Below are 27639 nucleotides of genomic sequence, written 5' to 3' on the forward strand. Positions count from 1 at the left end.
GTTGTATGGAATGCAAAATCAATTGCGCGCGTTAGGTTCACGAGTATTGGGAAGTAAACTAGTGTAAACGTACGTTTCACTCGTTTCTATACTCTCCGTGGATAGCACTAAGCGCTGACAGATGTTACGTGTCCGTACGAAGTAAAGGGGAACGGGATGGCACGGCCTGCTGCCGCATTCGTGCCATTCGTACCCATGCACATATACATGATTTATTTTCCTAACTTTGTATGTGTCAGTCAGCTTACCCTGGTGACAACACGACCGTAATTGCAAACTGTACCATTTCCCAAAGGACAAAATGGCTTCATTGCCCAGGAGAGAGAAAAACTTGTAAAACACGATTAGCTCACAAGACCGTTTACTGTGATATTGAAAATTTCTTTTAAATTGCAATATGAATATGACAATGGACACTTTTTGCTGTGTTTACATGATAATGTAAAGCCAGTAATTGTTACGGAATTTAAAAAAATATGAGGAAATCAAAAGTTTCATTCCAGTTTGTAAAAATCACAGAAAATTGGATTGTCTAAAACACGATGTTTATCGAATCTAACCTGGTTGAGGACCGTTGACAATTATTTTTGCGCACCGATCTTGTCGTGTGTGGTTGTATGGAATGCAAAATCAATTGCGCGCGTTAGGTTCACGAGTATTGGGAAGTAAACTAGTGTAAACGTACGTTTCACTCGTTTCTATACTCTCCGTGGATAGCACTAAGCGCTGACAGATGTTACGTGTCCGTACGAAGTAAAGGGGAACGGGATGGCACGGCCTGCTGCCGCATTCGTGCCATTCGTACCCATGCACATATACATGATTTATTTTCCTAACTTTGTATGTGTCAGTCAGCTTACCCTGGTTACACGGAAGCAAACGTGCGGGCTTACCAAGCAGGAATCATTTCACGTTCTTTTTTACTCTGAGAGAATGTCCCGCGCTCCGCCAATGCGCCGGCGCAGGAAGCAGCTGTCACATGAGACACGCGTTCCAATTGGCTAATACCGCCGTATAACTTTGCCGATAATCTTGTTTACACGTGTTTACCAATATGGCGTCGACTCCGTTGCCGCATTTGAATTCGGACGTTACTTTTTGTTTGCAGGCGTGTTAAATCTCGAAAATACAGTAGCGATTAGGCAATTTTACAAAGCATTTCACGGTTCAGAGTGCCCGCGTCAACTGCGTGAATGATTGATCAAAAAATTAGCATGGAAAACTTTGTGAAAATCGAAAAAATCGGCGAAGGTGATACGATTTGTTGTGCATCATTCCAAGTGTAGCTGAAACTTGACGAAACTTTACCATATTATGGTTTACCCTTATTTTACTTTCGATTATCTGTCCTTGTTACTCGCAAGTCAACCGTTTCTAAGTCAGAAAAGCATTCAAAACCCATTTCATATTGTTTGATTCGAGGTCCTCTTCCCAGTTATGAATTTTGTTCCAGTTACTAAACACTTTGAAATGCTACTATTCAATCAATTATTTATGCTGTGTAATTTTACATAGCATGTGACGCGCTTTTGGCACGTAGTTTGCTTTTGTGTATGCTTTTGATTTAAAGTTGCACGAAAACCGGTATTTTTCATTCATCATGCTTAAAGATAGGAGAAACACCCTGCTTTCTTGAAATACAGTTTAAATGGAATTGTGTAGTTTATATTTCGTTTGTAAATCTGCACCCGCTGTTCTGAAATACTGTTATTAATACTGCTGTTTACATGAATAACGATGAAGTTAGTAATGTTACTATAACAATGCATGTTTCAGAGAAATCGTTACTTCGCACCTTTAAGATCATTTGAAATTTGGTAAACCAAGATATACAAAACATATTTACATATATTTTGAGAACCAAATTCCTTGAAAGTAATTCGGAAATTGCAGAGTGATAATTTTTCTCCTGGTGTTTTGTTACATTAACGTTACTAACTTCACCCTCTTTTACATAAAGCCTAGAATTAACGTTAGAATCATTTCAGAAAAAGATTATATCAATTTAAATTATCAGGAACCTATGGTGTTGTCTACAAAGGAAAAAATAAGAAAACCGGACAAATTGTGGCAATGAAAAAAATTCGACTAGAAAGCGACGATGAGGGAGTTCCTTCGACTGCAATCCGAGAAATATCTTTGCTAAAGGAGCTACAGCATCCCAACATTGTTAGTCTGGAAGATGTTTTGATGGAAGAATCACGACTTTATTTAATATTTGAATTCTTATCGATGGATTTGAAAAAATATATGGATACTTTAGGCAATGGAAGATTGATGGAACCTGAAGTTGTCAAATCCTACTTGTATCAGGTCTGTATTTTTTTTTTTATACATTCCTTGCGTCGAGCGTAATAAATGAGAACTAACATGTGAAATGTAACTTGCACTGTTCCGTGTTCTCTTCTCATCAGATAACTCAAGCAATCCTGTTCTGTCATCAAAGACGTGTATTGCACCGTGACTTGAAGCCCCAGAATCTTCTTATTGACAAAAATGGAGTAATCAAGGTGGCAGACTTTGGATTGGGTCGAGCATTTGGTATTCCTGTGAGAGTGTATACGCACGAGGTGGTAACTCTCTGGTATAGGGCTCCTGAAGTTCTCTTAGGATCAACGAGGTATTCCTGCCCGATCGATCTTTGGAGCATTGGCTGTATCTTCGCTGAAATGGCCACAAAAAAGCCCCTCTTCCAAGGCGACAGCGAGATAGACCAGCTCTTTAGGATATTTCGGTAAAACAATCACATACCTAGGAAGCCGATTGAACATTGATTTTATACTGTGATTTAGTAGCCTTTTACTCTGAATGAAACACATGCCTTATGTTGGCAACCAGAGTTAGGAACAAAATAATCAAATCGGTTTTGCCTTTTTGGATCATTTCAAGGTGGATCATACGTTGCGACTATACTTTTTTCGGTAATTTCCCTAGAGTACTGCGAACCCCGACTGAGGAGATATGGCCAGGCGTGACACAGCTTCCTGACTACAAAGCGACATTCCCGAACTGGACATCCAACAATCTGGCATCCCAAGTCAAAGTGATAGATGAACAAGGTCTTGATCTTTTGCAAGCGATGCTGGTGTATGATCCTGTGTATAGAATATCTGCAAGAGCAGCTCTGCAACACCCCTATTTTAACGACTTGGACAAGTCGAAATTACCGTCAAAGTGAACAGTGGTGAAACAACGAAATTATATACTTTACTTCATAGTTTGCAAGTTTCTCACATTACGCCGGCGTTTGAGCAGGTTCCGCATGATCAGATGGTTCCTATTTAATTATCTTCAAATCTCACATAATTTCAGCTGCATGCTGAGTCTATAATACCACTTAAAGTTTAATTCAATCATCGCAGTTCTTTTTTTTGTTTTCGTTTTTGTTTTTGTTTATATGATTTTAATTTTGTCTTTTTAACCGTAACATTTTTAGTTTTCGCATGACAAGATGAAGAATGAAACGAAACCAGACATAGTGTGTACCTGAATAAAGTTCTCCGTTGGTTACAAATACCAATCGTTCTATGTGTAGGAACCATCTAGAGAGCGCTATTAAGTACTATACTATTACGTATTCCATAACCAGTAAGATATCTAAGTTTTTAGTATTATATCTTCTGTCATTCACTGAGTTGGTCTAATTTTAAAGATAATTATATTTTAGATGAACAAGTTAAATGAAGTAGAGAATAAAAATGTCGAAAAACTATGAACAAAACGGAATGAAATGAAAACACTTTGTGGTATCAAGATTTCGATGTTCCATTCAATAATATTTATAAATGTAAGATAATTTTATTGAATGGAACTAAAGCAGACGTAGATCTTGAGACTACAAATATGTACATAAGTTGGGAAGAGTAAAAAAAAAAACGAAGTAGAAGACCGAACTAAGTGGTCAAAATTAGTATTCATTCGAAATAAGAATATTTTTGTACTTTCTTTACGACGAGAATATAAAATAAGGATCAAAATTAACTTCGCGTTTTAATAATATTTGTATATCCCGAATCAGCTGCAAATTACGCCATTCGGATGCCAATTAACAACCAAGTATAAATTTCCTGCTTGCTTTCTAAGATTCTATATCGCAAACCTACGCACAAATTACGGTGTTTGAAAGATATGTATGGAAAATGAGGTAATTTAACGCAAATTCAGTTAGTGATTTGCTCATCCAATGACTATTTAATTGGAAAGAGTTTTTTTCAACTGTTAAATAATTTGTGAATAACTGAGTGGAAGTTGTGGACTACATGAAAAGCGTGCAAACGTCAGGTAATAATTGAAAAAAAGAAAAAAATAACACATGACATTATTGTAATTATCAGTTGATCAAACCCAAACTAACAATTTGATCAGGATTGATTATGTTCACTTGAAAATTTATTTTTCCGAAAGCTTATTCGGTGCGTATGTGACAACGTTTTACGGGAAACACAAGCGATTGTCAACCGTGGACTGAGAAATTAGCTTAGCCATATGAGCGACTCAATGCTTCTGCGAAATATTCTACGAATGAAATTGACTCGACTGAGTCATCGGCAAGGAAATGAGACATCGTATAAATGTCTCCCCACATACATACGTTAACGCGTGCTTCAGATCCTTGTGTATTCTGAAGAACAGAGGTTCAAAATGCAAAGAAATGTATGTATGATTAACAGAGTTGGCCTTCTGATGCTGATCATGGCTAAAGACGTATTACATGAAATAGTCCATACAGTTTTGATCGAAGTTGATCTAGTAAGTTAAGGCAGGGTGATTGATTCAAAAATAATAACGCGTAAAATTACGTGATTTTTTTTTCGACCAGACTCATTGTTTTCCGAAGGTCCAAGTTGTCGTTGTGTTTTACTGGAAGCATTTTCTCTTCTCAGTAAATTGATAATGTTAACGATTGTAATATTTGACCGAAACTTTTACTTTAAATGTAATCTCGAACCGGTTTCTTTCTAAACTTTGCTCGCGTCACGAAAGTGGAATTTATTTTGCACGAATCTCGCGCACTACTGTTACTAGTTACAATCTTTTAACCCTCATCTCACCGCGATCAATTTAACTGTACTTCGACTTCAACTCTAACCACTCTCTAATTGCTTGTAAATAAATCAACAATTCGAATTACCAGTTAATAACCATAAGTTTACGGTATTTCTGAAAAGCTCTTCAAAGTTCTTCTGAAAGCCTTTCGAACGACATATGCGTGTGTTCCTACTAGTGAGTACACGTGATCACGCTGGGTCGAGGAGAGGGAAAGCTCCTATTAAACCGTTACTGAGACCCGACTGTTTACAGTCTTGTATTTACTGGAAGAGTAGACGGACGTGTGGACCATTCCATCGTGAGTATCGTACGTCTGATTATGTTGATTTCATTTCGGAAAAACTCTACTGCAGACGAATCGAAAAGTATAAATATGACTTGTCATAACTTGACGTATTCTGTTGACTTCTTATATTGTACTTCTAACTCAAAATTTAATCCTGAAATGTCATACGAACAGATGTCTCATCATGTTTTCTAATATTGAATCTCACAATTTATACGACGTGTTCCTATCTTCGATAGTTGATTTCAAACTGCTGGTTATCAGCTTCGTCATTTCTCATCACAGAGCGAAAATTTAAATTCCGTGCAAACAAAAGTGAGATTCTAGATTCAAAGTGTTCGAATTTAGAATTTGAAATAATGGATTTTGCTTCTGACCAAAATCGAGCGGGTGTTTATTAGATGATTCTGTTATAACGTCGGCCAATAATGCCCTTCGATTCCACTGTTAGGTTTCTGTTGACTATAAATACCCAAACTTTTTGCGATTGTAATGTTTAACATCGGGCACTAAAATCATAGTGTAACACGACTGGAAAGCTATAAAAACTGTCGAAATCATAAATATACCTATAACGAATTCTATGTTAACGATAAATATAATTCCGATTTCAATGACGTCACGGAACTCGTTAACTTTCATGGATTTTGACTAATATACAGCTAGCGTAACTGGAATATTGTAGAACACGATTCTCCGTTGTTGCGGACAGTTGTGGTTCGATGTAACTGGAAGGTCATTAGACCGCGGTGCGTCATTACGCAAATTAATGTGACGAGATTGCGAAGCATACCTATATGAAGTTTACATCTGTTATCGCGTGAAAATTCTACTGGCACAGCGCTGTAAATCAAACAGAATCACGACGGGGAGAATAAAGCCTGTACTGCAACTATCGGTATCGATTTAAAATACATCTATTCAGCCTTGACACGGTGCAACAGTTGACATAGTTATATTATTGCGCTTGTTCCGGTACAGAAAACTCACCCATCAACAGCTGTTCCGCTGAGTTGTTAGAATTAAAGTTCTTATTATTCGATTCGGTTTCTGAGTCATGTTCAAATGAATCGATAATTCCCAGAGTCGTTCAACGATTACTCACTCTTCTCAAAATAAGCGAACGTTTGTGAAATTAATGAGAAACCTGAACCTCGCTCAACCTACTTTGAGATTCAACAGAATTCTGAAGATAATTGAAAATCGCATAACTTGTTACAACTAACTTATCGTGGGTTTGACGATAAGATCAAGTCATCCTATTTTCTTATTTTAAAAGAAAGATTTCGTCAGGTAAATGAGCGTATTTTTTTCTGAAACAAACTTCGACAGTCACAGTACGGAGAAAACAATCTACAACTTTATAGATAGTATTGCGATAAATGTGTTTCGTGATACTTAATGAATTAATGAAAACAACGACTGTACATATATTTTATAATTTCAGATGAAGTCAATAATCCTCTGTGTGGCAGTTCTTGCCGCTTTGTTTGGCGTTGGGTATTCACACTCCTATCATCTCGGTTCTTGCCCAGTGGTCGAGCCAGTTTCTAGATTCGACATGAATCGGGTAAAACGACGCAGTCTTTTATACAAATTAATTATTCAATGCAACAACCGAATATTAGATTGCAACAGAGCATATGTTGAAGTTGCTTCTGATATTGACGGTTGCATTGTTATGATCGGAAAAATTCACGTGAAAAAAATTAAATTATGACAATCGATAGCAAACGACAACAGCTTCTGCAAAATCGAATGATTTTGCTATCGGTACGTAATCAGCGGTCAGGAATTGACCATTCGTTCCATTGCAATTCTAACGAGGAAACAAATCACCGTAGAACAAAATAAATTAACGAGCTCAAAAATACAAATTTTAACGACCTACATTATTCCCAGTCACGATTTTACATACCTGCAGGTATACTATAATAGAGAATTTAGTACTGATACCATTTAATCTGTAGCTCGAGAACGAAGTTGGATCTTAATTTTCAAAATATTATTCTCATATTGTACCGATAATCTTGGGTCAGAAGTTATCTATCCTCTTGGCTCATTCTGAAATCGGTAATTCAAGGAAAAAAAGTTTTAAGTATCTCAATAAATACTCTTTATCGCATCTATATTCTATATATTTCATATTCAAAAACGAAGCGTCTTATTACTTGATTACACTCAAAAACATTACAAGCGTGGAAATCCCCTTCTTTTATCTAGTGTTTCGATTTTTAATTAACAATTTTATTTATGTGAGTTCAACCTGAACTCGTTGGCGAGCTGGAAACATGAACCGCGCACCACAACGTTTAAAATGATGTCTCATTTATATGACAACAGAGCTGGTGACAATCGCGCTCGTCTTCAGATATCGCATGTTCCCTTCCATTTGAACCAAAAATAGAGCCCATAGAACATCGCAGCTCACGTGTAAACAAAATCCTATAATTTCCAAATTGGAATAGTTCATCGGAAGCTTATGTTCCACTATAGAAAATGGAACGTGAGCTACTAGAATTACTCATTGCGTACATTACACCGTTGATAACAAAGTTTTTTGTACATACCCGAGATAGAATCACGTATGCTAATAATGCGGTTACATTTTCCGCCAGCTTGCACGTCTCTCAATCCTATTTATCGCGAAATAACGCATGTGACATAACTATTTTTAAGACTTCCAGAAAATTGTCGCCAAGAATTTTCTCGGTAATAGTTTAGGTACGATACGTTCAGCATTGAATAATTTAAAGCGGTTATGTAGAATTGAATAATAATTGTAATTTATAATTACGTGTCTTTTCTGCAGTATTTGGGACTGTGGTACGTGATCCAGAAGACGTCGACCGCTAGTAAATGCATCACTTATAACTACACGCGAGGAGATGAACCCGGCGAGTACGTGCTTACTCAGGACTCGGATCACCCAATTTTAGGTGAGGCTTAAACGACTGTCGTTATGAAATAATTGCAATGTACAGCACGAGTCACGCGAAACGCGACATTTTTATCAGAGAAACTCTTATTCCTTGTCTTAGTTATATGAGAAATCGTTGTAGAGTTTCTTAGAGCTAGAAAAGGGTGTTTGCTGATTATCCGTTTCGTTGCAACTTGCTTTTTTTTGTCTTTCTGCGCTTTTACCGGTCCAATTATTTAATGTTCAGAATTTCAATAGCCAAATACGTAAGAGCATACATAACTGATGTATAGATAGGTTTGTACGATTCTTTGACGGGTATGGGTTGTATGGACCCTATCAAGCCCAATAAAGGACCGTGAATAGAATAAACGGTTGTGAATTGGATGGGACGGGAATGATGAACTCGTTTGTGTTTGAATGTATGATGCAGGACTAACGCCGTTGAAACACGAATACCATTACACGGGGGAGCTGACTGTACCGGAACCCAGCACGCCGGCACGCATGCAAGTCCGATTCCCACTGAGTAAGTTATCCTATTTGTTATACGTGATTTTGCCGATCTTTGTTGTCGCCTTAAAAGCGTTCGATAACCATTATTGATCTTTAACTCGTTCGACGAAATTTTAAACCTATGCCACATGCCGTTGGAATAAATTCTGTTAAACTGCACAGCAGTCATGAATCAGACAAAGGGTTGACTTGATACTTGAAATTTTTTTTTTTGTCAGCATTTTTATTCCTTGACTTTATCAAAACTGTAGTTCTTGAATAATGTACTTGTTGAGACTGTAAGGAAAGACATCGAGCTTGTCACGGACATGAAACTTACGTTCGCTAATTTCTTTTCTGCTCAAATGGTGTAATTGATAAAAATTTTGTTCCTCATTGGCTGTGGAATCTTTTCGCGATTTACATCGTGATATTGTACTATTTATTTATTCTTTCTCGTTGCTTTTTGCAGGTGTGGCTGGCAGTGCTTCGCACGTTGTATTTATGACCGACTACGATAATTATGCGGCGATGTTCTCATGCCAGTCACTTGCTTTCGCCAATCGTCAAAGTGCTACGATCCTGTCGCGTCGTCGTGACCTGGACAGAACTCGCATCGACGAGATTCGCCAGCGTCTCAGCAGCTTCGGAGTCGATCCCTACGATATGAGCATAATATCGCAGACCGGATGTCCCAGTGGAAACAACACCGTCGACATCAGTATTGACCCGCATACATTTTCCGCTGAAAATATTGGCCACGTTGTGAGAAAGGCTGGGGAAAAGATCGGCGACGGTGTCGAATGGGTGGCGAATGCTGGCAGCAAGGTTTACCACAAGTTGACTGGAACAGGCTCCGAAGACTCGTCGACGCGACCGCAAAACGTCGTGACGGCGAATATTAGACCGAATATACAAGAACCCAATCCGGAAGTTAACGACGTCGAATGGATACCTTAAATTATTATATTTGTGGTATCTGCGCATTGTAAATTCATTAAGGGACCGTACATGTTTAGGTAAACGGTTAGTTTACAAAATAACTAACTATCATATGTGGTGATTTAAAAAATTTTAAGTAAGCTCTGCTCATTTTTATATAAACCGCCGATCGTTATACGTAATGTATAGTCATATTTACTTTCGTCGTTTGAATCTCTGGTTTTATTCCTGCTTCTTAATCTTCCTTAGTTGATACGTTAATGCGGCTGGAATTCACGACTGTTTATGTACTGCTAGGCCGTAAATCATATTATACGATTATACGTTCTGTCGACTGATTTTTTATTCTATTTTTCACTCGATAATAATATTGAACAAGTTGATTTACGTCGGTTACCGCGATGACGAATAATTGTCGCCAGTACACATTCTTATATGTGATAAGGTAAATGAAATCCCTTACGAAAGGCAAAAAATCAAACTAATTTTTAATTTGTTATAGAAATAAATTTCACTTTTTTAAGTATACAAATGTGTGTGTCCTGCTGATTACCCAAATCGAATCTTTCAGTGCGCCGCTGTAAATGTGTGATTAATTAATAACGAAACACATAATTCGATCTTTTCATACTCAGAATCTTCTGGTGAGAATTTATGTCTATCGATCAGATGAATTTTTCATTAGTTATATTCATGCTGATTGCAAAAAATACTACTTAAATTCGTTTTATCAATTTACTATAATAACTTGTTTGCTATTCAATACAGCAATTAAACAAAGCAATTTGTTGCATGATGCAATAAGTGTGTTTTTATATAACAGTTCGACTTTGTTCGATGAAATGAATAGTAGGTTCGACGGTCGGGGATAAAGTTGAACCATGTGTAAGTTAAAAAAATAACACGCAGCCCCGCAAGATCCTCGCAGTCTTCGATTAAAATTGTTTACTGTGCGCCGATTGATAGTTCAAATAATTGTCTGACTGCTTGTTGATCGCTTTCAACAAAGCTTGACGCTGCGGAATGTGAAACGCCTGATTGGCGTCAACCGCTCGTGCACGCGGACCTTCGTGCAGCGAGTAGTAACAGGTTGCGCAAGACAGCCGGCTCACATGAACTGTAAGAAATTTGAAAATCAATGAAGGGTCGCGGGCTCGCACCGCGAATTAAAATAAATTTAAACAGTGCGAGAAGAATTTTATAACATCGAGCTGCTCACCTTCGAAACGTGTTTGCGAGCGTAAGAATACGAAGTTCGACATATCGCACGTGGCTTACAAACGAAAAGTCGAATTATTATAACATTTCAAATTTCTATTAAAAATTTCTCTTTTAGACAGAATGTTTTTCAAACCGTTAAACCAACAGCATACCCTGATCTTGATCAGAGATTTTTCACTAGATTCCACACACCGCTGGATATATAATATAAGCATTAACGAACCCAGCGATGAGCGATTGCTTCATTTAGTAAACACTTTTGAAATGCTGCGTCAAGTCTTTCCTGACTTCATGGCGCGCATACATTCAAAGTAGATAATGTCTATCAGACGTGAATGTAATACACACAGAGATAGAAGGTTATTACGCTCTTCACGCTTCTGGAATCATGGATCAAAAAAAAGCTGTCTAAAAAGTATACGGCACGAAAAGTTAGACCAGAAAGAAAAACGTTCGAGACTATTGACCGGTTTAGCCCGACAAGTATGTATAATCTTCCATGTGATACGATCGGATGTAGCATGCAGCCAGAGTTCGTTATTGAGATGCCGCCTCCTCCGATCACGTGATTTTGAATCTCCCCTTTTTCCACGCCGCGGTTCAAATAGTCGTGTATAAGTTGGAGAGACACGGATGCTCATAGATGAAGTACGGACATGGTCACACGCTTACACAGGACGCACGACACTCTCTACGTGTATTCACACACCTACAAAGGTATTCATGGTACTAGTTAAAGCTCCACCGTGTTTCGTTTAAATAGTCAGTCCGATGGTGGCCGTTGCCCATCGAACGTCGACAGGACCATTCCGTATATTTACTAAATTATTCTCATTCCGATGGTAAAGAACCCAACGTTTAAACGCGTGTGACAGGGAATACCCGAAGTCACGCGCAGCCTCCATCCCCCAAGAGGGTAGATTGACCGTTTCGTCTCTTGCTAGGAGTGAAGAAAATTCAGGTAAGCGTTTGAACTGAATTTCATTCCGCAGCCCTCGATGGTCGTCGCGCGTGTCAACATCCTGGATCGTTTGGAATTTTTACATTGACAATTCTCTAATATTATTTATTTTCTTTCTTTCTTTTTTTTTTTGGTTTTTTTATCTTTTTGCACGAACAGCATTTTGAAAATCATTCTGTTGCAAATACGAGTAAAATTGAAGAATCTCGAAATGCATTCGTCGCTAATTCGCGCGGTATTACGGCCGACTCTCTATTTGTCTCACCTGTGTTTCCAACCCTTAGAGGGATACGGACGTCCTATAAATAGCCGGCGAACCTGTTCGGGTGTTGCGCACTGCAGCCTACTCAGCTGGGCCGGGTGCTCGCTAGATGTCCGTCGTCCTATCCTCACCTCGGTTTCTTGCGAAAACCTTGGCTCGTCAATAGTGCAACGAGTAAACGAGTGTCTCGAATTAATTGACGACAGGGCGATAAGCTGAGCCGGCATTCTGGTTATCATTGTCTGCAATCGCGAGCAGGGTGAAGAAATCCGGAATCATCGAACGATAAGAGTGAGTAAAAATCTTTACCCTATTCGCCCGTTCCTACGATGCTTCTAAGCGCGATAATTTGATGGCGTATATCCTATACCCGTGCATTTCTGTTTACAACTTTCGGCAACTTGTAGCCTGTGATTGTCAAAATCCTTTAAAAATGCAACGCGAAATGCGATTATGTAGGTGTATATAGCAGATACTTAATTAAATCAGTTGCCAAGGTAAGCGCCTTTGCAAGTCGAACAACAGACACAAAAAGAAGATGTAATGTGTTAAGGAAAAAAACGAGAGAGAAAAAGGAGATAGAAAAATAAACGTGTAGGCTGCAGCAGCCCAAGGTAGTCCACTGAGAGTCAAGGATCTTTCTTTACAGTCAGATGTCAGATTTCGAGGAAAAATCCTTTTTCCATGTATAAAACGCGACGTCGAGATATATGACGACCCCGTCGTCGGCATGGGAAATCGGCGATAACGGACCATTCATTCGTTATTTCATTCTGGCGATTCGCACGCCGCCGTTTTAACGCGTACAAACTGCGCCGTTGCGAATCCGGAAATCTGTTCAAATTGACCCGGTGGATTTCTGCTTTTTTTACTTTTTATTGTGCTATCACCGGGCTGATCTCATGACACAAAACTCAAATTTACATCTCATAAACGGAAGTGAAGATCAAGATTCGACATCGATATACGTAAATCACCACGTAGAGAATATAACGAGTAAATTTTGCTCAAAACTGCAGATTTTGCTCAAAATAGGACCACATCAGGGTGTTTGGTAAAATATACTTCGCAAAATGCAGAATTTACTCAAGGAACAGTAAAGACCACTGTCTGCAGAGTAAAATCTGCTACATTTATTCTAAAACACATAGCGACATGGGTATTTTTTACCAAAAACCTTGATGTGCATACTCCTTTTCTGCAGATTTAAGAAAAATCCGCTCTTCTTCTTGTCTCCGTGTGTAAGCGAAAGTCGGGGTTTTTAAACCCTACAAGGACCCAGCTTCCCTCAAACATTACTAACCATGGACCAATAATCTAATCGTTGTAAAAAAGAAAAAAAAAATCAACTATTCAATTTGACATTACCAGACACTGAATGCAATTCGTTCTGTAGTTCTGTAATAATACTGCAACGCAAGAGCTCGGATCTTCGTCTGAATTAGCCGTGATAACTTACCCATATAGCTCGTTTTGCCCTAACTTCCCCTGCTCTAAAATAGATGCCATCGTAACAAGTATACGTATATGAACGTATTACGTTGCTGTTTTCACACAGTGCCTGTGAAGCCTGGGAGTACGTAATCATTAATCGCAATCTGAATCAACCCATGACAAGCATAAAGATTTATGGACATTGAATATACACTCATCCCGCTTCTGATCTATACAAACATGCGTACGGATTTAATTTTTTCTCTAAAAGAAATCCACACACGTCTCTGTGACGCGTATTTGGAATATATACGTAGAATTCGTGAAAATTTTATTTTCATGACGAACCGTTTATCGTCAAACGCTAAAGATCTCCGATCCGAAAGAGCAGGATGGATAGAAATAACAACATGAGTGGAACTCCTTCCGGTAGCCGATTCGTGCATTGCCGAAGCACGCACGTTGGATTTGCAAATTCGCTAAATCGAAGCCTGTTAACCCAAATCTAGATCACACGACGTATGGTGCAATAACGTACGATCCAAGCCCTTCGGCGTAACTTCGCACTCGCAAATTGTACATCCATATAGTCCAATAAACGCGATGCAGTGCTCTTGTAACGAGTGTCGACTATGCGTTGACCCAATGATCCAGATATCTGAAACGATCTTCGCGATCGTTAATTAAGGACAGTGAATTGCTACATGTATCGGCTAAAGTGCAACTAGCCTGTTCGTACCGACGTCTATCACTCGACCACTTGACCTTGCATTTTTTCACGACTTCATGCACATTCATAAATCACCGAAGACCTCGGAGATCGACCTTCGATCAATATCAGAATTTTATTAGCACTTCCAAAGTGGGACCTCGGGTGATACTTCAGATTTTGTACAAACAAACTGAGCACTCGATGATGATTCCAAATTCGTGGACAGTCGGCTCGTTATGTACACGCGTAATGTATACAAAAATGGAAATTCGATTCTTGCCGCAACGTGTATGTACCTATACTTACGGTGAAGGTATGCTTACGCTTCCAGGCTGAAACGATTCGATTACTTACCAGCTTATCGTCGACTGGGATTTTGTTTGTCGAACGTTTGCAGTTTCGCAATAGCAGAGACATGCCGTCGCGCGTTAAACTCTTTACGGAATAACCGCATCACGGTTGCCCGACGAATGTCTTCTATTCAAAGTTGTCGACTGAACAATACCCGGAGGGTTAGTCTTCTTTCAGTGACGATCGTTACTCGCTGTCTTTCGTATTGAACAAAAATAATAATTGTTATTTTGTTTCGACTCTACTTATCGCCGCAACGATCGTGTCGTTTAATCTATGGTTGTTTCGAAGTGAGGTAGGTACTTGTTTCAATTCAACCCACCGACCAGGTATCATTAAAGCAAAATAGAATGCAATTACGTATCCTTTATAAATTTCAACTTTTATTACTTAATGGCTCATTAATTATAAAAATACTCGAGGACATTGTTCCATACCTATAGCTGTTTCCGATCATAATTGATACTGTTTGTGCACGCGCATCGTGTATCCATGCACATTATACCTATACATCCATTTACGACGGTCCGAACCCATCCCCCAAGCGTAACGTCCGTCATTCTCTGATCTTCGGCGGACTCGCCAAATCGACTTTGGTCTCTGATCGTTGCTGATCGTGCATTGGTGAAGAACACGCGGTCTAAGAGCTCGGATTAATCTTGGTGGTTTTACGGTGAAAATCATTTTTGCGCAGGTCGATGACAATCATAGACCGTAAAATAGGAAAAGACCATTGTTCTATTTTATGTTTAATCTAAAATACGGGCAGTAGCACGAATCGAAGTTCAACGGTGAGCGGACAGAGCGCTCTTTTATCGATTCTCATTGTGTTTTGTGATTTCTCAGATGATTACCCGACTCGTCTCTCTCTATCTTGTGCTCGCTCTCCTCCAACATGGGGTACAAAGCAGCGTTCTTGTGGCAGACAACACGATGTCTCGAATGGTGGAAGTTAATGCGGGAGCGCCATTCTGCGCTCTCTACAACGACCGAGGCGTCATCCAGAGGATGGTGCTCGGGGCGGATCCTCGAAAAGTGCGACAGATGTCTAGCAATCTTGTCGCCGATCTGGAACAAACTTGCAAAGAGTCACGGAATCGAGGAAAGGTATAACGTGTTAGAAGTGTGATTAGGCACTTCAAAATTAATTTTACTCCAATTCATGCTGTGTGAATGTTACAAGTTATCCAAGAACTAGTCTCTCATTATAGGTTTTGTAAAGGTACAACTATTACTTTCATACGGCTAATTGGTTTCTCTGATAATTGAACTTTTAACCAAGATGTAGAAACGTGAAAATATTTATAATCTTAACGCGTGTTTCCAACACCAAATCGGTTTATCCTCTTTGGCAGGGTACGTATACGGAGATCCGTTCTCGGTTGTTAGAAAAAAATATTTGAACATATATGTATTTTTCTTTCTTTTTTTTTATTGTTATTTATGCAACGATTTAAGATTCTGAATTATACTGAAGATGAACGCCAAGTAGAAATAAATATTTTATTACTCTATCATAAACTTCTAATACGTTAGTTGTCTGACCAAACGACTTACACTCTTTTTTTTGCGCTATTCACTCTGAATTTCATAATTTTATGACCGTGGTGCGGTTACATTTTTCTCGGTAGAAATAAATTTGTCTCCAAGTGCGACGAGCCACGGCGTTATAAAAAATACATGTTTTAACCTGGGTGAACAACGATGCGGTAAAAATTCCTTTCGAAAAAATCCAAACTAGTAGGGACAGTCAAAAAAATTTTGATTCATTCACGGAGAAATATGGTTCACCCAGCCAGCAGGTTTAAGTGTTTTAATATAGAGACGACACGACAAATTCGTTAACCAACGAACTTGCTGAATCAGAAATTCACCATTGGCGCTATACTTACTTGCAAAATCTTTGGTATTGCGGTAGACAACAATTTGTTGCTCCAGACGGAAAAAAATTTAATGCAGATTTTGCGTCAGTTGTGGTAAATATATGGTCAGCACTTTTTTGGAGTCAGATCTGTGTCAATTATGGTAGATCTACTTAATTAAGCATATTGTACCTCTTATTATCGGATTTGTAAATCTTGCCACAACGGCAGTAGATTTAACTTAAAAAAAATCGCTGCCCATAAATTCACCACACCAGATGTGAAATGTGCATTATCTTTCGTTCCGTGCAGGGAATGCTCTTTTCCCCGTAAATCACTCCTTGCAACCTCGAATCCGTAGTTCGAACAAACTTTGACTTCTGTTGTTCAATCAGAATCAAGCCCCCGGCGGTCTAATTTACCCGGGAACGAAGTGGTGCGGTCCGGGAAACATCGCGAACTCCTACGACGATCTCGGTCAGCATGCAGCAGAGGATGCTTGCTGCCGAGAGCACGACAACTGCCCGTTGACGATCGGACCTCAGCAGTGCAAGGACGGGATTTGCAACAATTCACCGATAACAAGATCGCATTGCGACTGCGATGCCAAGTTCCGTAGGTGCCTGCAAAGCCTGAACACCGAAGTAGCGAACACCCTGGGAGCTTTGTTCTTCAACGTCGTTCAGGTCACCTGCTTCAAGGAAAGACGTCCTTGCTCTCAGTGGCAGCGGTGAGTGACGCTCAATCGCAGATTTCGCAAAATTGAAGATTCACCGTCTCGATATCTGCAATACCCGATATTTTTTATCCTTTGATTATATAATTCGATCTGACCCTCGCGACAGTTACACTCCTGATAATCGTCTCTTCTGGAACACACTTCCCTTTGGTACCGTGCTATTGATTCGTCGGGACGAATTCATCAATCTGCATTTGCGTATCAAATTTCTCAATTCACCGCTGCTCATTCCGCGTATCGAACAGCATGGGAGTCGTTATTCTATCGCGTACAAGTGATTGTATGAGACGCGAAAACATCCGGCATTTAGCCCAATCGTGACCCATGCCAAAAATTTTATACACACGTGTCAGTCGGTATATTCAATGCGACAATACGACGCGACGGTGCGCAGGACCTTCAACACGATAGATAATTGATATCTGTCGTGTCTGCGAGCAGGCAATCTATAACATCGGAACTGTTCACTGATTGAGCTAATTCGAAATATTATCCTGTCAATTCCGTTCACTTAATCGATGCAAAAATACCTAATTTTTAAAATACCGGTTATAACTCGAAATTTTTTTAAATTTTTACCAATTTCTTGAATAATTGAACTACATAATCTCAAGCGAGGCTCTTCCGACCTTTCATTTTCCTCTACGAATCAGTGCGTATCGTCTTACATCCTCATCTTTTTCCGGCTGTAATAGTCGCGTTGCGTTCGAAGATAGGGTCTAGGTTGAACTGAGACCAATTCGAAGCAATGCCTGACCTTTACCGAGGTCAAATTGCACAATCACGGTACATATATCGCAACTGATTACGCAGGGCATACTCAATCCGTATCGTTTCAGCTGCTACGAATTTGGCCGATCGCCGTTGTTCGGAAATTATTCAACGGGGGACTCGAACCGGAAGCGGAGTGAAGTACAATACTTGAGGCTCAAGCTGGCTCTGGCTAAGATTGGCTTGTTCAAAATCCGGCTGTTGCTGGAAGCGTTTTCCAAGTTTTCCTCGTTTCTAAAGTTTTAGCCAAACGCGCGCCTCCGTTTCGCGCGGTTCTCTCCGTAAAAATAATTTCTTGCCACCTGTCTATATTCAACGACCAACGCTATATCTGATTCGAAGATCCGGTACCTTCAATACAGCATCCAAATTCAAAGCGGAACTCGAGGCGGATCACTTCGAAAATGTACAGTAAAGTAAAAAATGATTTGCCGATGGGTGATGGGTTATTTTGTATCGTTTATTCTGGTAGAAGATGATGTCGGTTGCAAGAATTTGCTATTTTATTTTCCAGCTGCTATACTGCCTATTTGGAGTAGAATGGGTGGCGGTGTAAAACTAAAATATTGTTATTGCGATGCGTTGAACTAAGGATAATATTCGCGGACGATTATTAAGGTGCGATTTTCCTTTTCTCGTTTCAGGAATGGCTACCCAGAGGCGGAATCGAACCGTCTTTGTTCGCAGTACAAGTTCCGGCCAAGTGACAAATACGTGCCTTTAATGCCAGTAAATATTAATAAATGAATTCGTAAGCAGCAAGGTGTTAACCCGCAAAACGAACCCTGAAACGATAGATTTATTTATCATAGATCTGCCGTGATCCACTGCAGGGTGAATTATTAAGAACAGCACACATCGATCAGAGTGCAATATTTTTTGCGGGTGAAATGTTATTCCACGATTATAAACCTACCCGCGAGTTGTTATTCGTTAAAAGTCCATATTCGATGTAATTATTATCACCGTCGCTTCTTCCTGGAATTATTTTTCATTTGTTATCTCAGCGACGTGACATAAAAAGTGGAGGTTATAACGGTGGAGTATGAACAGTCGTTAGTAAAAAAAAAAAAAAAACAAAACCAATAAAGGAATGAAAAAAAGAAGCATAAGACAGCAAAAACTATAATGATAATAAATGATAACGAAACACCGAGAACGCGTAAGTCTTACGAAATATATATTATACAACTTTAATCTGGATTATACGTGAATTATAGAATATTTATTGACATAATAATGATGTGATATGAACTGCGATAACCAGCAACGAAATTGCAAAATTCTATACATTTGTCATTATACGTACGCAGTAATATACGTACCTCTAATGTTACATAATAAGGATCATACACGTATATTAAATGATGCCCATGACACGCATGCATCTTGGAATATAACGGTAGCTAATAGTATTTATATATATATATATATTTATACACAAGTTGTGAAATGACTTGTAAACATTTACCCCGTAATCAATATTAGTGAACAGCTCTACGCTGCGGGTAATATATTATATTGTACGGTATTGTACGGTACTCAGCGGTATTTCCCTCGGGAGTAGAAGGAATAGCCTCAAGGCTAATTAGTATTGTACTCTTAAATAACTGCAGAGACCCGTAAAGTAATAAAAATATATTCAGACACGATTATGGGCAGAATTTTAAGCATCAAGAATTTATGCTTTTTGCATTGGCTCGTTTATCAATGGGTATATTTTTCTATAAAAATTTATTCGGTCCAAATTGCAAACGGTAGTGATTGGTAAAATATCGTTATGCCATCGTAAAGTATCGTAACGATCAGTGATTTTCGTTGTAGATGATGTGATCTGTTTGTGGATAATAGCTGTAACGATTTAAGTGGCAATGATGGATTTACGCGCGACTTTATATCGTCAGAAAAATTGAGAAACATTCTACTGATTGAGGGAAGTTGCGGCTGGTGTACATTCTGTTATTAGATACATAACGTATTCGTATAAAGTGTTTAAGATTGTTTAATTATATGTAATATTCAGCATCAGTATGTTGCAGAGTCCTAACTGCGCAGTCGGTTTAAAATTAAAGAATATAGAATAGACATATCACGTAATTATGCACGATATCGAATTTAATTTATCTTTCTAATTAGCATGTAATACGAAGAGTATATGTATATATATTATATATATTATAGAGAATAATAATATGAAGAGAATTCTGATATGAAAAAAATATATATATATTATTATAATAATAATAATCGTCGGATCCGTGAAGTTAATTTGCTTTAGAAATACATATTTTATCATTAAAGTCGGGTAAAAACCAGCCTTATTATACGCAATGCATATGATTTGTTTATTTAACCTGCATGATTAAAAATCACGACTAAATTATCGTCTGACTAAATTAGACGTATTTGTATCCACTGATTAATGTCTATGTTATTTATACGCGATTAATACGAGTAGAATTTGGTGAATTTTCTATAACGATGAAATTGTAGAAGTGTGAGCTGGTAATTTTTTTTTATTTCAAGATACAGATTAAAAAGTAAGAAAGATTATCACGCGGCAATCATGCACCTCTGGATTTTTCCTGATCGTCAATGTCGTACATCGCATTTAATTTCCGTACGACGTTCTTTGTTCTGTCGGAAATGAAGTTGTCGACTTGGCCAAGGATGTTCACCATTTGAATCATTCTCTCGAATCCCTTGTTGACCCTTTCCGCTCTTTCCAGTTCCGTCTCCTCTCTTTGAGCCGGAAAAGCTGCCCTGGAACCGAGCACCGTTTTTTGCAGGCTGCCCTCTTTTTCGGCCACAATCGTCGCGAGTTTGTCCAAAACATTTTTGTGCTGCTCCGTGAATTCCGCCGCATCAATGATCGAACAACCAATCTGTGGAAATCATCTCACGCTGAGTAAATTTGTTTTTATTACCGTTAACGTCAAAGGTACTTTAGTTCATTTTTTCAGAAGTATAAGGTCAACCGATTCTGGAAAATTTCCATCTCGTATTCTTTCTCATCGTCAAGATTACGCGTTTCCGTTAATAGATAAACTCAACCTCTACTTACCAATAAAAATGCGATGCAACCCAGCAGGATACGTGACTGAAAGCAATGAGAGGACATGTTCTTTGATTTATCTTTTTCTTAATTCGAAAAGTGACTTTCAGTCCCAACAACTTCCTCGTGGCAGCGTGAAATTTCTTTTCTAGGTATTCTATCTGTTCGCCCACGTCACTGCACGATTTTCCCAAAATACTTTGAGCTTAGAATATTTAGCGTACAACTCAAAATATACAAGTTTCAATCGTGTATTATATTTTCTCCAAGGCCTGTAACGTCGCCGCTGAAACGTGTCGGTGAACAAACGCGGCGACTTGTGTCGACGAAAAAATGCGCCACCCAGCAGTTAATAACTCGAGTTTTGTGTACCACGCCGCGCGTATGCGTTTCATTTCTGCACTTAAAGAAAACATGAGCCACAAAAAATGCTGAGTGTGTACTTACAATTTTCGCGTGAAAACCGAGGTGACGCGTCAGTGATACCATCCCTTCTTTCGCTGCGCTCTATAGAATTCCAGTAACATTTTGCCAATTAGTATCCGATCTCTTAGCGATTTTGGCCGAGAGCATAAGTACCTTTCATAGTCGCTGTGTAATACCTATGGGTGTAAAATTGCAAATGAAAATGTTCCAACAAAGTATTTTGCCCTCCTTCTCTCTTTAAGCACACCATTCCTTTTGCACATAGAAATACACAACTATTGAAGCGTGGTTTATTACTTCACACCTTGAACGAAAGATAAGGAATTTTCATTATGTCTGGGTTCAAAGCAGGCGCCCTGGCCGTCACTTCAGCTGCCCAAAAAATGCACCAGTAAGCCAGTGCGAAAATTTGCAAGCGCATTATTTGAGCTGGATTTTATTGCGGATGAAATCTTATCCATCGTCCAGCTGTGACCTGGATTGGACTTTTAAGTTTTCAATTCAACCGAATGTTGATACTAGTACGGGTTATGTATCGCAAAAACATTGCGCCACGAAACGAAATTCAGGAAATAAATAACGCGCGCCAGTCACGTCTCTGGTAATCAGTTCAACTGTCCAGCTCTCGGTTGAGAAAATAAAAATAAAAATGGAATGTAATACGATGCGTTTGCATCACTCCACAATGTTCCCAAATTACGGCTATTTTTTCACCGTTATTGTCATCTTGGCCGTCTTATCTAATCAGGTAAACAATCGTACCTACTGTACCAATTTATGAAAATTGACAATTCGAAAATTTGGTGATTTTGAAAAATTAACGACGGAGCCTTGCTCCACTGAATCACCTAGCCGCCCTGACTCTGTTGTCGTTAATTTCTCTCATCACCAGTGAGTTCGAATTTGTTTTCCTGTGCCTGGTATGAATGTATAAGAAATTTCGTTTCTTTAAGCACTGTGTATATATAGGACTGTAATGTGTAGATGGAAGCGAGGATTCAAAAGGGTAAACGCACCATCTAAACATTACAGTCCTATATATACACAGTGCCTGAAGAGACGAAATTTCTTATACATGTACCAATTTATCCCGGAGTATCTGTAAAATTTTCATTGTGAAACGTGCGAAATACTGCAAAATATGAGTATATTTGAATCTCGGTCAAATCTTAGAAGTCCGTTACTGAACGCGACATAAAGAACGTAATTTTGCAAAAAAAATCTATAATCAACTAAAGTGAATCCTCTTCTCAGCGAAAGTTTTTCGCTTTTTCAAATTTTTGTGATCTTTTTTTTTTTTTTTGGTTTCATCGATCGCTTCGATCTCGGTAGTCTGTAACGAAATAAACATACGTGAGTTTTTATTCTCGGCCGACTAAATTTTCTCAGAATTCTGACTGTTTATTGCTTCAGCATTATGTCACGTATACACGGAAGCGGATCTCAAATTTTGCAATTTCGTTATGAGTGTTTGTACGACGAGACACGTAAAAACTCTTCCGTTCCCTTGATTAAAACTCCTCATCAAGCTAGATTGCCCAATCATTCCATATGGCCAAATCACATTTTCATTGTTCTTATTGAGTAAAAACTTTTCGTAGACGCTGGCTCACCCAAAACGAGAGATTAGATGCTGCGGCAAATTAAAAACGAATCCTCCGCGTGGTCCTGCAGGACTCAACAAACTGACCTCACTGATTGTTAGCGCGTTTCTCAAAGCGGCATCCCGTCTTTGGAAATATATACCAGAATGCTTGAAGCCACCTCCACCGATCGTCAAGTTTGCTAATAAAACCAATGAGAATACGAAAAGAAAGCGGCCCATCGATCACGACGCTATCAGCGACGACTTTGACGAATAGCACTAGAAGAATACTAATAATTTTTTTTCTGGAGTACATAATTAGGTAATTGTCAAAAGATATGTTATCCGAAAAGGAAGTATATAGTTCATTACCACATCCGATACATTTTTTTCAGTTCATTACGTAACAGTTGCCTGAATATTGAGTTTACATAACTTAACCGACGCATCACATGTAATATGACACGATCAAAGATGTCTTCAATGTATAGTACCAATGTAATATCGTACGTTATTAATAAAAATATATTCTCCCGATCATTCTCGAATGATCGTTTCATTGGTTGTTGCTCTCGTTACAGCGGGAGTTTCAACCGAGAATACTACCTCCACCCAAATTCACTTGAAAATATTTCAGGGGGTGTTGTACTCGATTTCGACGTGGATTTGTACGATTAGATATCTCTAAGTATCCAAGTTCAGCTGTAATACCCTGTTTTGCGTTGCGGTGCACAAGCCTCTGATAATAACCAAGATAGAAGACACTTAACGCATTCGGTAAGGACTGACTATAGAATTCCATTAAGTTCCCCAAATTCAGTGCAAGTTTCAAGTCATGGTGGGATGTGGTAAGAAGATACGATGGTTTATGAAAAGTCATCGAATTTATCTTGATCAAGACCAGAATATTTGGACAAAGGACTGTTGCAACACACAGTTGAAGATTAAACTTGGCCTGACGTCAGGACGCATTATTTATCGACAGAAAAGCTTTCAAGCGAAGTTTCCTTCTCTATTTATTGAACAAAATATCTGGAGCATTCGAAAAAATTGGAAAACTGTACGTGTATATAATAAGTTGCATCGAATCGTTACATGTATCAATGTCGTTGGTGGTCATGAAATGGCGGAACAAGGTTTGTCGTATACTTAAAAGGTAAGAGGTATTGAATAAATTCAAAATACATTGGATTATAGTTTATTCGTGAAAATTGATTGATAATCATAGCTGCAAAAACTTTTATTACAGATCAGAATCAGACGGTATTCCATTTGTTCGAGGGTTAACTTGGGACTCTATGATATACGCTTTGTGATTTTCTGCATTCATTTTCAACGAGATTTAGGATTGAAAATCATCGTATAACTTCTAATCTACAATGTAAACTTCAAAGATTTGTCTTTAATCTCTGATATGAGGTCTTTGGCGGCCCCGGCCGTAATCTCAACCACCTTCTTCGGCAGTTTCGGAATATTTTTATAGGTTAGATCGACTGCCCCGTTGGTAGTCTCCGTAGTCGATTCCACCTTCTTCACCAGCTGAGCAATACCTGTCTTGATTGGATTAACTTTCTCCTTGGTAGACTTCGTAGCCGATTCCGACTGTTTCACTGTAGCACCTGATCCTCCCAGGAATTTGGACACAAGTTGAGAAATTTCACCATTGTTTGCTGGCATATAAGCTGAAATGTTGTCCGTTGCCTTGGTCAGTTTGTTACTGAAATCGTCCCACATCTTTTCCATGTCAGGACCCCCGATCCTCATCTACAATTAAATCCATCGTTAAACTCTCCGTTCAAAAATACCTCAATTTCCACATATCATGGTACACATCTATTAATTTTTCCTGAAAAACCACGTACCCAACAGACCAAAATTTCATGCAAATGCCAGTGTTCACAAAGTATTCAATGAACGAATATAACTATGTACTGATACAGTAATACAATTAATATGGACTCGAGGAAACAATTGGCGGAAAGAATATAGTCGTGTCAGTCGAACAATTGTGCGAATCTACCATCAAGTTGTAAGTTCAGAGGTCATAGTACTCTTGCTACGTATGCAGTTATTTCATTAGAGTTGTTATCGTTGTTATGACCGCGTCTATCGAGTCCATCATTGATATTCATGCTAGGCTCAGTTTTCGCAAAGTCATCGTAAATTATGGATTCGAGAAAGGTCGAAACATTATTCACAAATTTGCAACGTAATTGGCACGTCTTATCGTTCCAAGATTATTAGGCGTAAGCTTTTTTGGAATTAGGTTAATTGGGTTGCTTATGAAATAATAAACATAATTCAAGTTTTAGTTACACAGTTGTTACACATCCCAACTCCAGAAATAATGGTATGAAAAAATTCTTACTCTGTGTACAAATTGGACCAGAGTTTCGAGAAACAGTTCCAAGTTCAACAGCAGTGTCTGTAAAATGAAGTTTTTATAAGGGTTTCGTTGTGTTTGAAAAGTTGAGGATTGAAAAAACGTTCAAATTCTTCGCAGATGGATGGATGAAGATGACCGAATGGAATTTTCTTTCAGCTTCACGAAACAACTTTCCTCGACGTGCTGAAATGTTATACGATCGCGATGTTCGATTAAGCTAGCACGCGTACGCTAAATTTTTACATGAGAAGAACATTCTCGCTCAAAGTAAGCAACCTCTTTTTCAATCCGCGTGACGAATTGTAAATGCCGGACAGTGAAAAATTGGAATCAGAATCGCGAGCCAAGTACAGGGCGAGCCTCGAGTGCCGGAGATCATTGCTAGATGTTCAGTTATAACTCACATCCTTGGACATCTGTTCGATGTAGCTCTGGACGTTGGTGACGAAGTCCGAGCTGCGCTCCTTCAGAGCTTTGACAACGGCGTCATGGTTGGGGCGAATCAGGACCTCGTGGAGGTCGGTACCAAGCTTCGCGATGTCGGTTTGAGCCTTGGTTATCAATTCGTTCACAGATACGGGGCTGGGAGCACCTGGTTGCGAGGGCACCGGAGAGCTTCGACACGCGCCGAGAGCCAGGGTGAAGACGAACGTCAGAGCGAGAGTCGAACACTGCATATTGCTGGTTTCTAGTCGGAACTGAGTGAACCAAGAGACTAATGCTGGACCCGAGTTTGCAGGATGCTTTTATAGGCCATCCTTATCGACAACGTGGAGGGCTAAGAATGCACTATCCTTAATAGCCCATAACCTGCGTGCCTCTTTGTGCCGAGTCACGGTGTATATTTTTACAAAGTAGAGTTCTAGATATATGGGATCGTTTCCGCTTTTCACTATCAATTTAACGACCGACCCTGTCACGTGAAATGGAAACAATCATGGTTCTCGTCCCGCAAACTCATTACGTGACGACTAATTGTCACGTACAAAGTACTGGTTCTGTGATAATGCTCGTTTGGGGTTGCCAAAGTCGTCTCTGAGCTCAGTCAAAAATGGAGTCGTTGAAAATAGTCGATTATACACAATCGACTTTCAAGTGATGACTTTTCGACGTTTTTTCAACTAAATTTAGTATCTGTTGGTAAGATAGCAAATAATTGATAAATAAAGTTCTTCTTTAGAACCCGTCCTAAAGTACCAATCAAAACGCTGTCTTTCAAAATATTATTTCGTCGTACATACTGGTTGTACGGTTAGTCGATAGTTGCTAACCGTCATTTGGTCATTTTCAACACGATAATATTTATGTCGACCTATAAAATATCTTTTATTGATAATTAGTAAAGATTTTCAAAAAATTGACTCAAAACGAAAATTCACTTTCAAAGACGATTAGTCGATTTTGCAAAATTCAAATTCGATCGACAAATCGAAAGTTAGCTTTTCGCGTGACTTTTCCATTCCTATGATCGGTCAGTTAATAAGGGAAGATAGTTCAACTTGTAAATAATAAAAAAATCGGACTTACCAGAATGGCAAATGTCACAATCGGCTTGAATTATACTCGACTCATTTTCAATCGCGTCAACAAGCGAGAATTCTATTTTCATAAAAATACAATTTTTTACCGTTTCATACGAGAGTAAAGAGAATACATATTTGCTCTTACGATACTCCAAGTAGATTTTGAAACATAAACGAGAAATATAGCTCTGGGTAATAAATCATACATAGTATGAAAGTTCGAAACCAAATTTTGAATTTTCGGATGCTCAGAAAGTGACGTCACTCAAAATTTTTTTTCTCCCGACGTCATCGATCTATAGTAATCGTAACGACGAAAATCAGCTAGCCGAATTCCTCAGTCTGGAAACAACCGCGCATTAGAGCGGACGGATGAGAATCGCGATCCGCAGATTTCGAGTACCGGGTTCTCTACCTCCTGGATCCTGCGCTCCGGGTCCGCTTCCTGGTGCAACTCGAGTTCCAGGACTTGCGCTCCGTAGTTTTAGCTGTTCAGGTTATTGACCTGGTGACTTTTGACCTTCCGGATTAATTTTCCGTAGTTCTGGCTGTCCAGGTCCTCCACCTGGAGGATCTCGACCTCCAGGACTTGCGCTCCGTAGTTTTGGCTGTCCAGGTCCTTTACCTTGTAGATTTCGACAATTCCGGTTATTGCCGCA

At 39.0% G+C, this 27639-nt stretch overlaps 5 protein-coding genes and 1 long non-coding RNA gene across 17 annotated transcripts; 3 read left to right on the top strand and 3 right to left on the bottom strand.

Moving 5' to 3' along the window:
- Window positions 1-977: 977 nt before the first annotated feature.
- Cdk1 (Cyclin-dependent kinase 1) lies at window positions 978-3981 on the top strand. 2 transcript variants are annotated; one of them, XM_046617794.2, is made up of 4 exons: window positions 978-1251; window positions 2018-2313; window positions 2415-2734; window positions 2935-3981. In XM_046617794.2, the coding sequence occupies exons 1-4, from the start codon at window positions 1194-1196 to the stop codon at window positions 3176-3178; spliced, it is 918 nt and encodes a 305-aa protein (XP_046473750.1). In that variant the 5' UTR covers window positions 978-1193; the 3' UTR covers window positions 3179-3981. The 2 variants fall into 2 exon arrangements, with proteins under 2 accessions (XP_046473750.1, XP_068990301.1); XM_069134200.1 differs by lacking the exon at window positions 978-1251 and adding an exon at window positions 1277-1317.
- Window positions 3982-5260: 1279 nt separating this feature from the next.
- Window positions 5261-10024, top strand: LOC124215521 (apolipoprotein D). 2 transcript variants are annotated; one of them, XM_046619006.2, is made up of 5 exons: window positions 5261-5347; window positions 6783-6905; window positions 8148-8274; window positions 8689-8784; window positions 9223-10024. In XM_046619006.2, the coding sequence occupies exons 2-5, from the start codon at window positions 6783-6785 to the stop codon at window positions 9708-9710; spliced, it is 834 nt and encodes a 277-aa protein (XP_046474962.1). In that variant the 5' UTR covers window positions 5261-5347; the 3' UTR covers window positions 9711-10024. The 2 variants fall into 2 exon arrangements, with proteins under 2 accessions (XP_046474962.1, XP_046474963.1); XM_046619007.2 differs by having other exon boundaries at window positions 5278-5356.
- A 200-nt stretch (window positions 10025-10224) lies between these two features.
- On the bottom strand, window positions 10225-11867 carry LOC138190531 (uncharacterized). Its single transcript, XR_011176538.1, has 2 exons — window positions 10912-11867; window positions 10225-10809 (listed from the first exon to the last, which is right to left on the bottom strand). It is a non-coding gene; the product is annotated as an uncharacterized lncRNA (long non-coding RNA).
- LOC124215522 (acidic phospholipase A2 PA4) lies at window positions 11533-19051 on the top strand. Of its 7 annotated transcripts, none has more exons than XR_006882375.2 (6): window positions 11533-11630; window positions 12159-12427; window positions 15480-15740; window positions 16891-17225; window positions 18074-18411; window positions 18650-19051. XR_006882375.2 is itself a non-coding variant. In XM_046619008.2 (5 exons), the coding sequence occupies exons 3-5, from the start codon at window positions 15480-15482 to the stop codon at window positions 18750-18752; spliced, it is 699 nt and encodes a 232-aa protein (XP_046474964.1). In that variant the 5' UTR covers window positions 11733-11874; window positions 12159-12427; the 3' UTR covers window positions 18753-19051. The 7 variants fall into 7 exon arrangements, 1 of the variants encoding a protein (XP_046474964.1); XR_006882374.2 differs by lacking the exon at window positions 11533-11630 and adding an exon at window positions 11733-11874; XM_046619008.2 differs by lacking the exons at window positions 11533-11630; window positions 18074-18411 and adding an exon at window positions 11733-11874.
- Window positions 19052-19704: 653 nt separating this feature from the next.
- Window positions 19705-23232, bottom strand: LOC124215526 (uncharacterized). Of its 2 annotated transcripts, none has more exons than XM_046619013.2 (4): window positions 23100-23232; window positions 21508-21662; window positions 21070-21105; window positions 19705-20890 (listed from the first exon to the last, which is right to left on the bottom strand). In XM_046619013.2, the coding sequence occupies exons 2-4, from the start codon at window positions 21547-21549 to the stop codon at window positions 20570-20572; spliced, it is 399 nt and encodes a 132-aa protein (XP_046474969.1). In that variant the 5' UTR covers window positions 21550-21662; window positions 23100-23232; the 3' UTR covers window positions 19705-20569. The 2 variants fall into 2 exon arrangements, with proteins under 2 accessions (XP_046474969.1, XP_068990171.1); XM_069134070.1 differs by lacking the exon at window positions 23100-23232 and adding an exon at window positions 21791-21950.
- An 803-nt stretch (window positions 23233-24035) lies between these two features.
- On the bottom strand, window positions 24036-26276 carry LOC124215523 (uncharacterized). 3 transcript variants are annotated; one of them, XM_069134221.1, is made up of 4 exons: window positions 25862-26275; window positions 25440-25496; window positions 24665-24835; window positions 24036-24589 (listed from the first exon to the last, which is right to left on the bottom strand). In XM_069134221.1, exons 1-4 carry the CDS (start codon window positions 26132-26134, stop codon window positions 24446-24448), a joined length of 645 nt encoding a protein of 214 aa, XP_068990322.1. In that variant the 5' UTR covers window positions 26135-26275; the 3' UTR covers window positions 24036-24445. The 3 variants fall into 3 exon arrangements, with proteins under 3 accessions (XP_068990322.1, XP_046474965.1, XP_046474966.1); XM_046619009.2 differs by having other exon boundaries at window positions 24036-24835; window positions 25862-26276; XM_046619010.2 differs by lacking the exon at window positions 25440-25496 and having other exon boundaries at window positions 24036-24835.
- Between the last annotated feature and the right edge of the window lie 1363 nt (window positions 26277-27639).

Source organism: Neodiprion pinetum, chromosome 3 (assembly GCF_021155775.2).
Source record: "Neodiprion pinetum isolate iyNeoPine1 chromosome 3, iyNeoPine1.2, whole genome shotgun sequence".
Classification (NCBI taxonomy): Eukaryota; Metazoa; Arthropoda; class Insecta; order Hymenoptera; family Diprionidae; genus Neodiprion; species Neodiprion pinetum.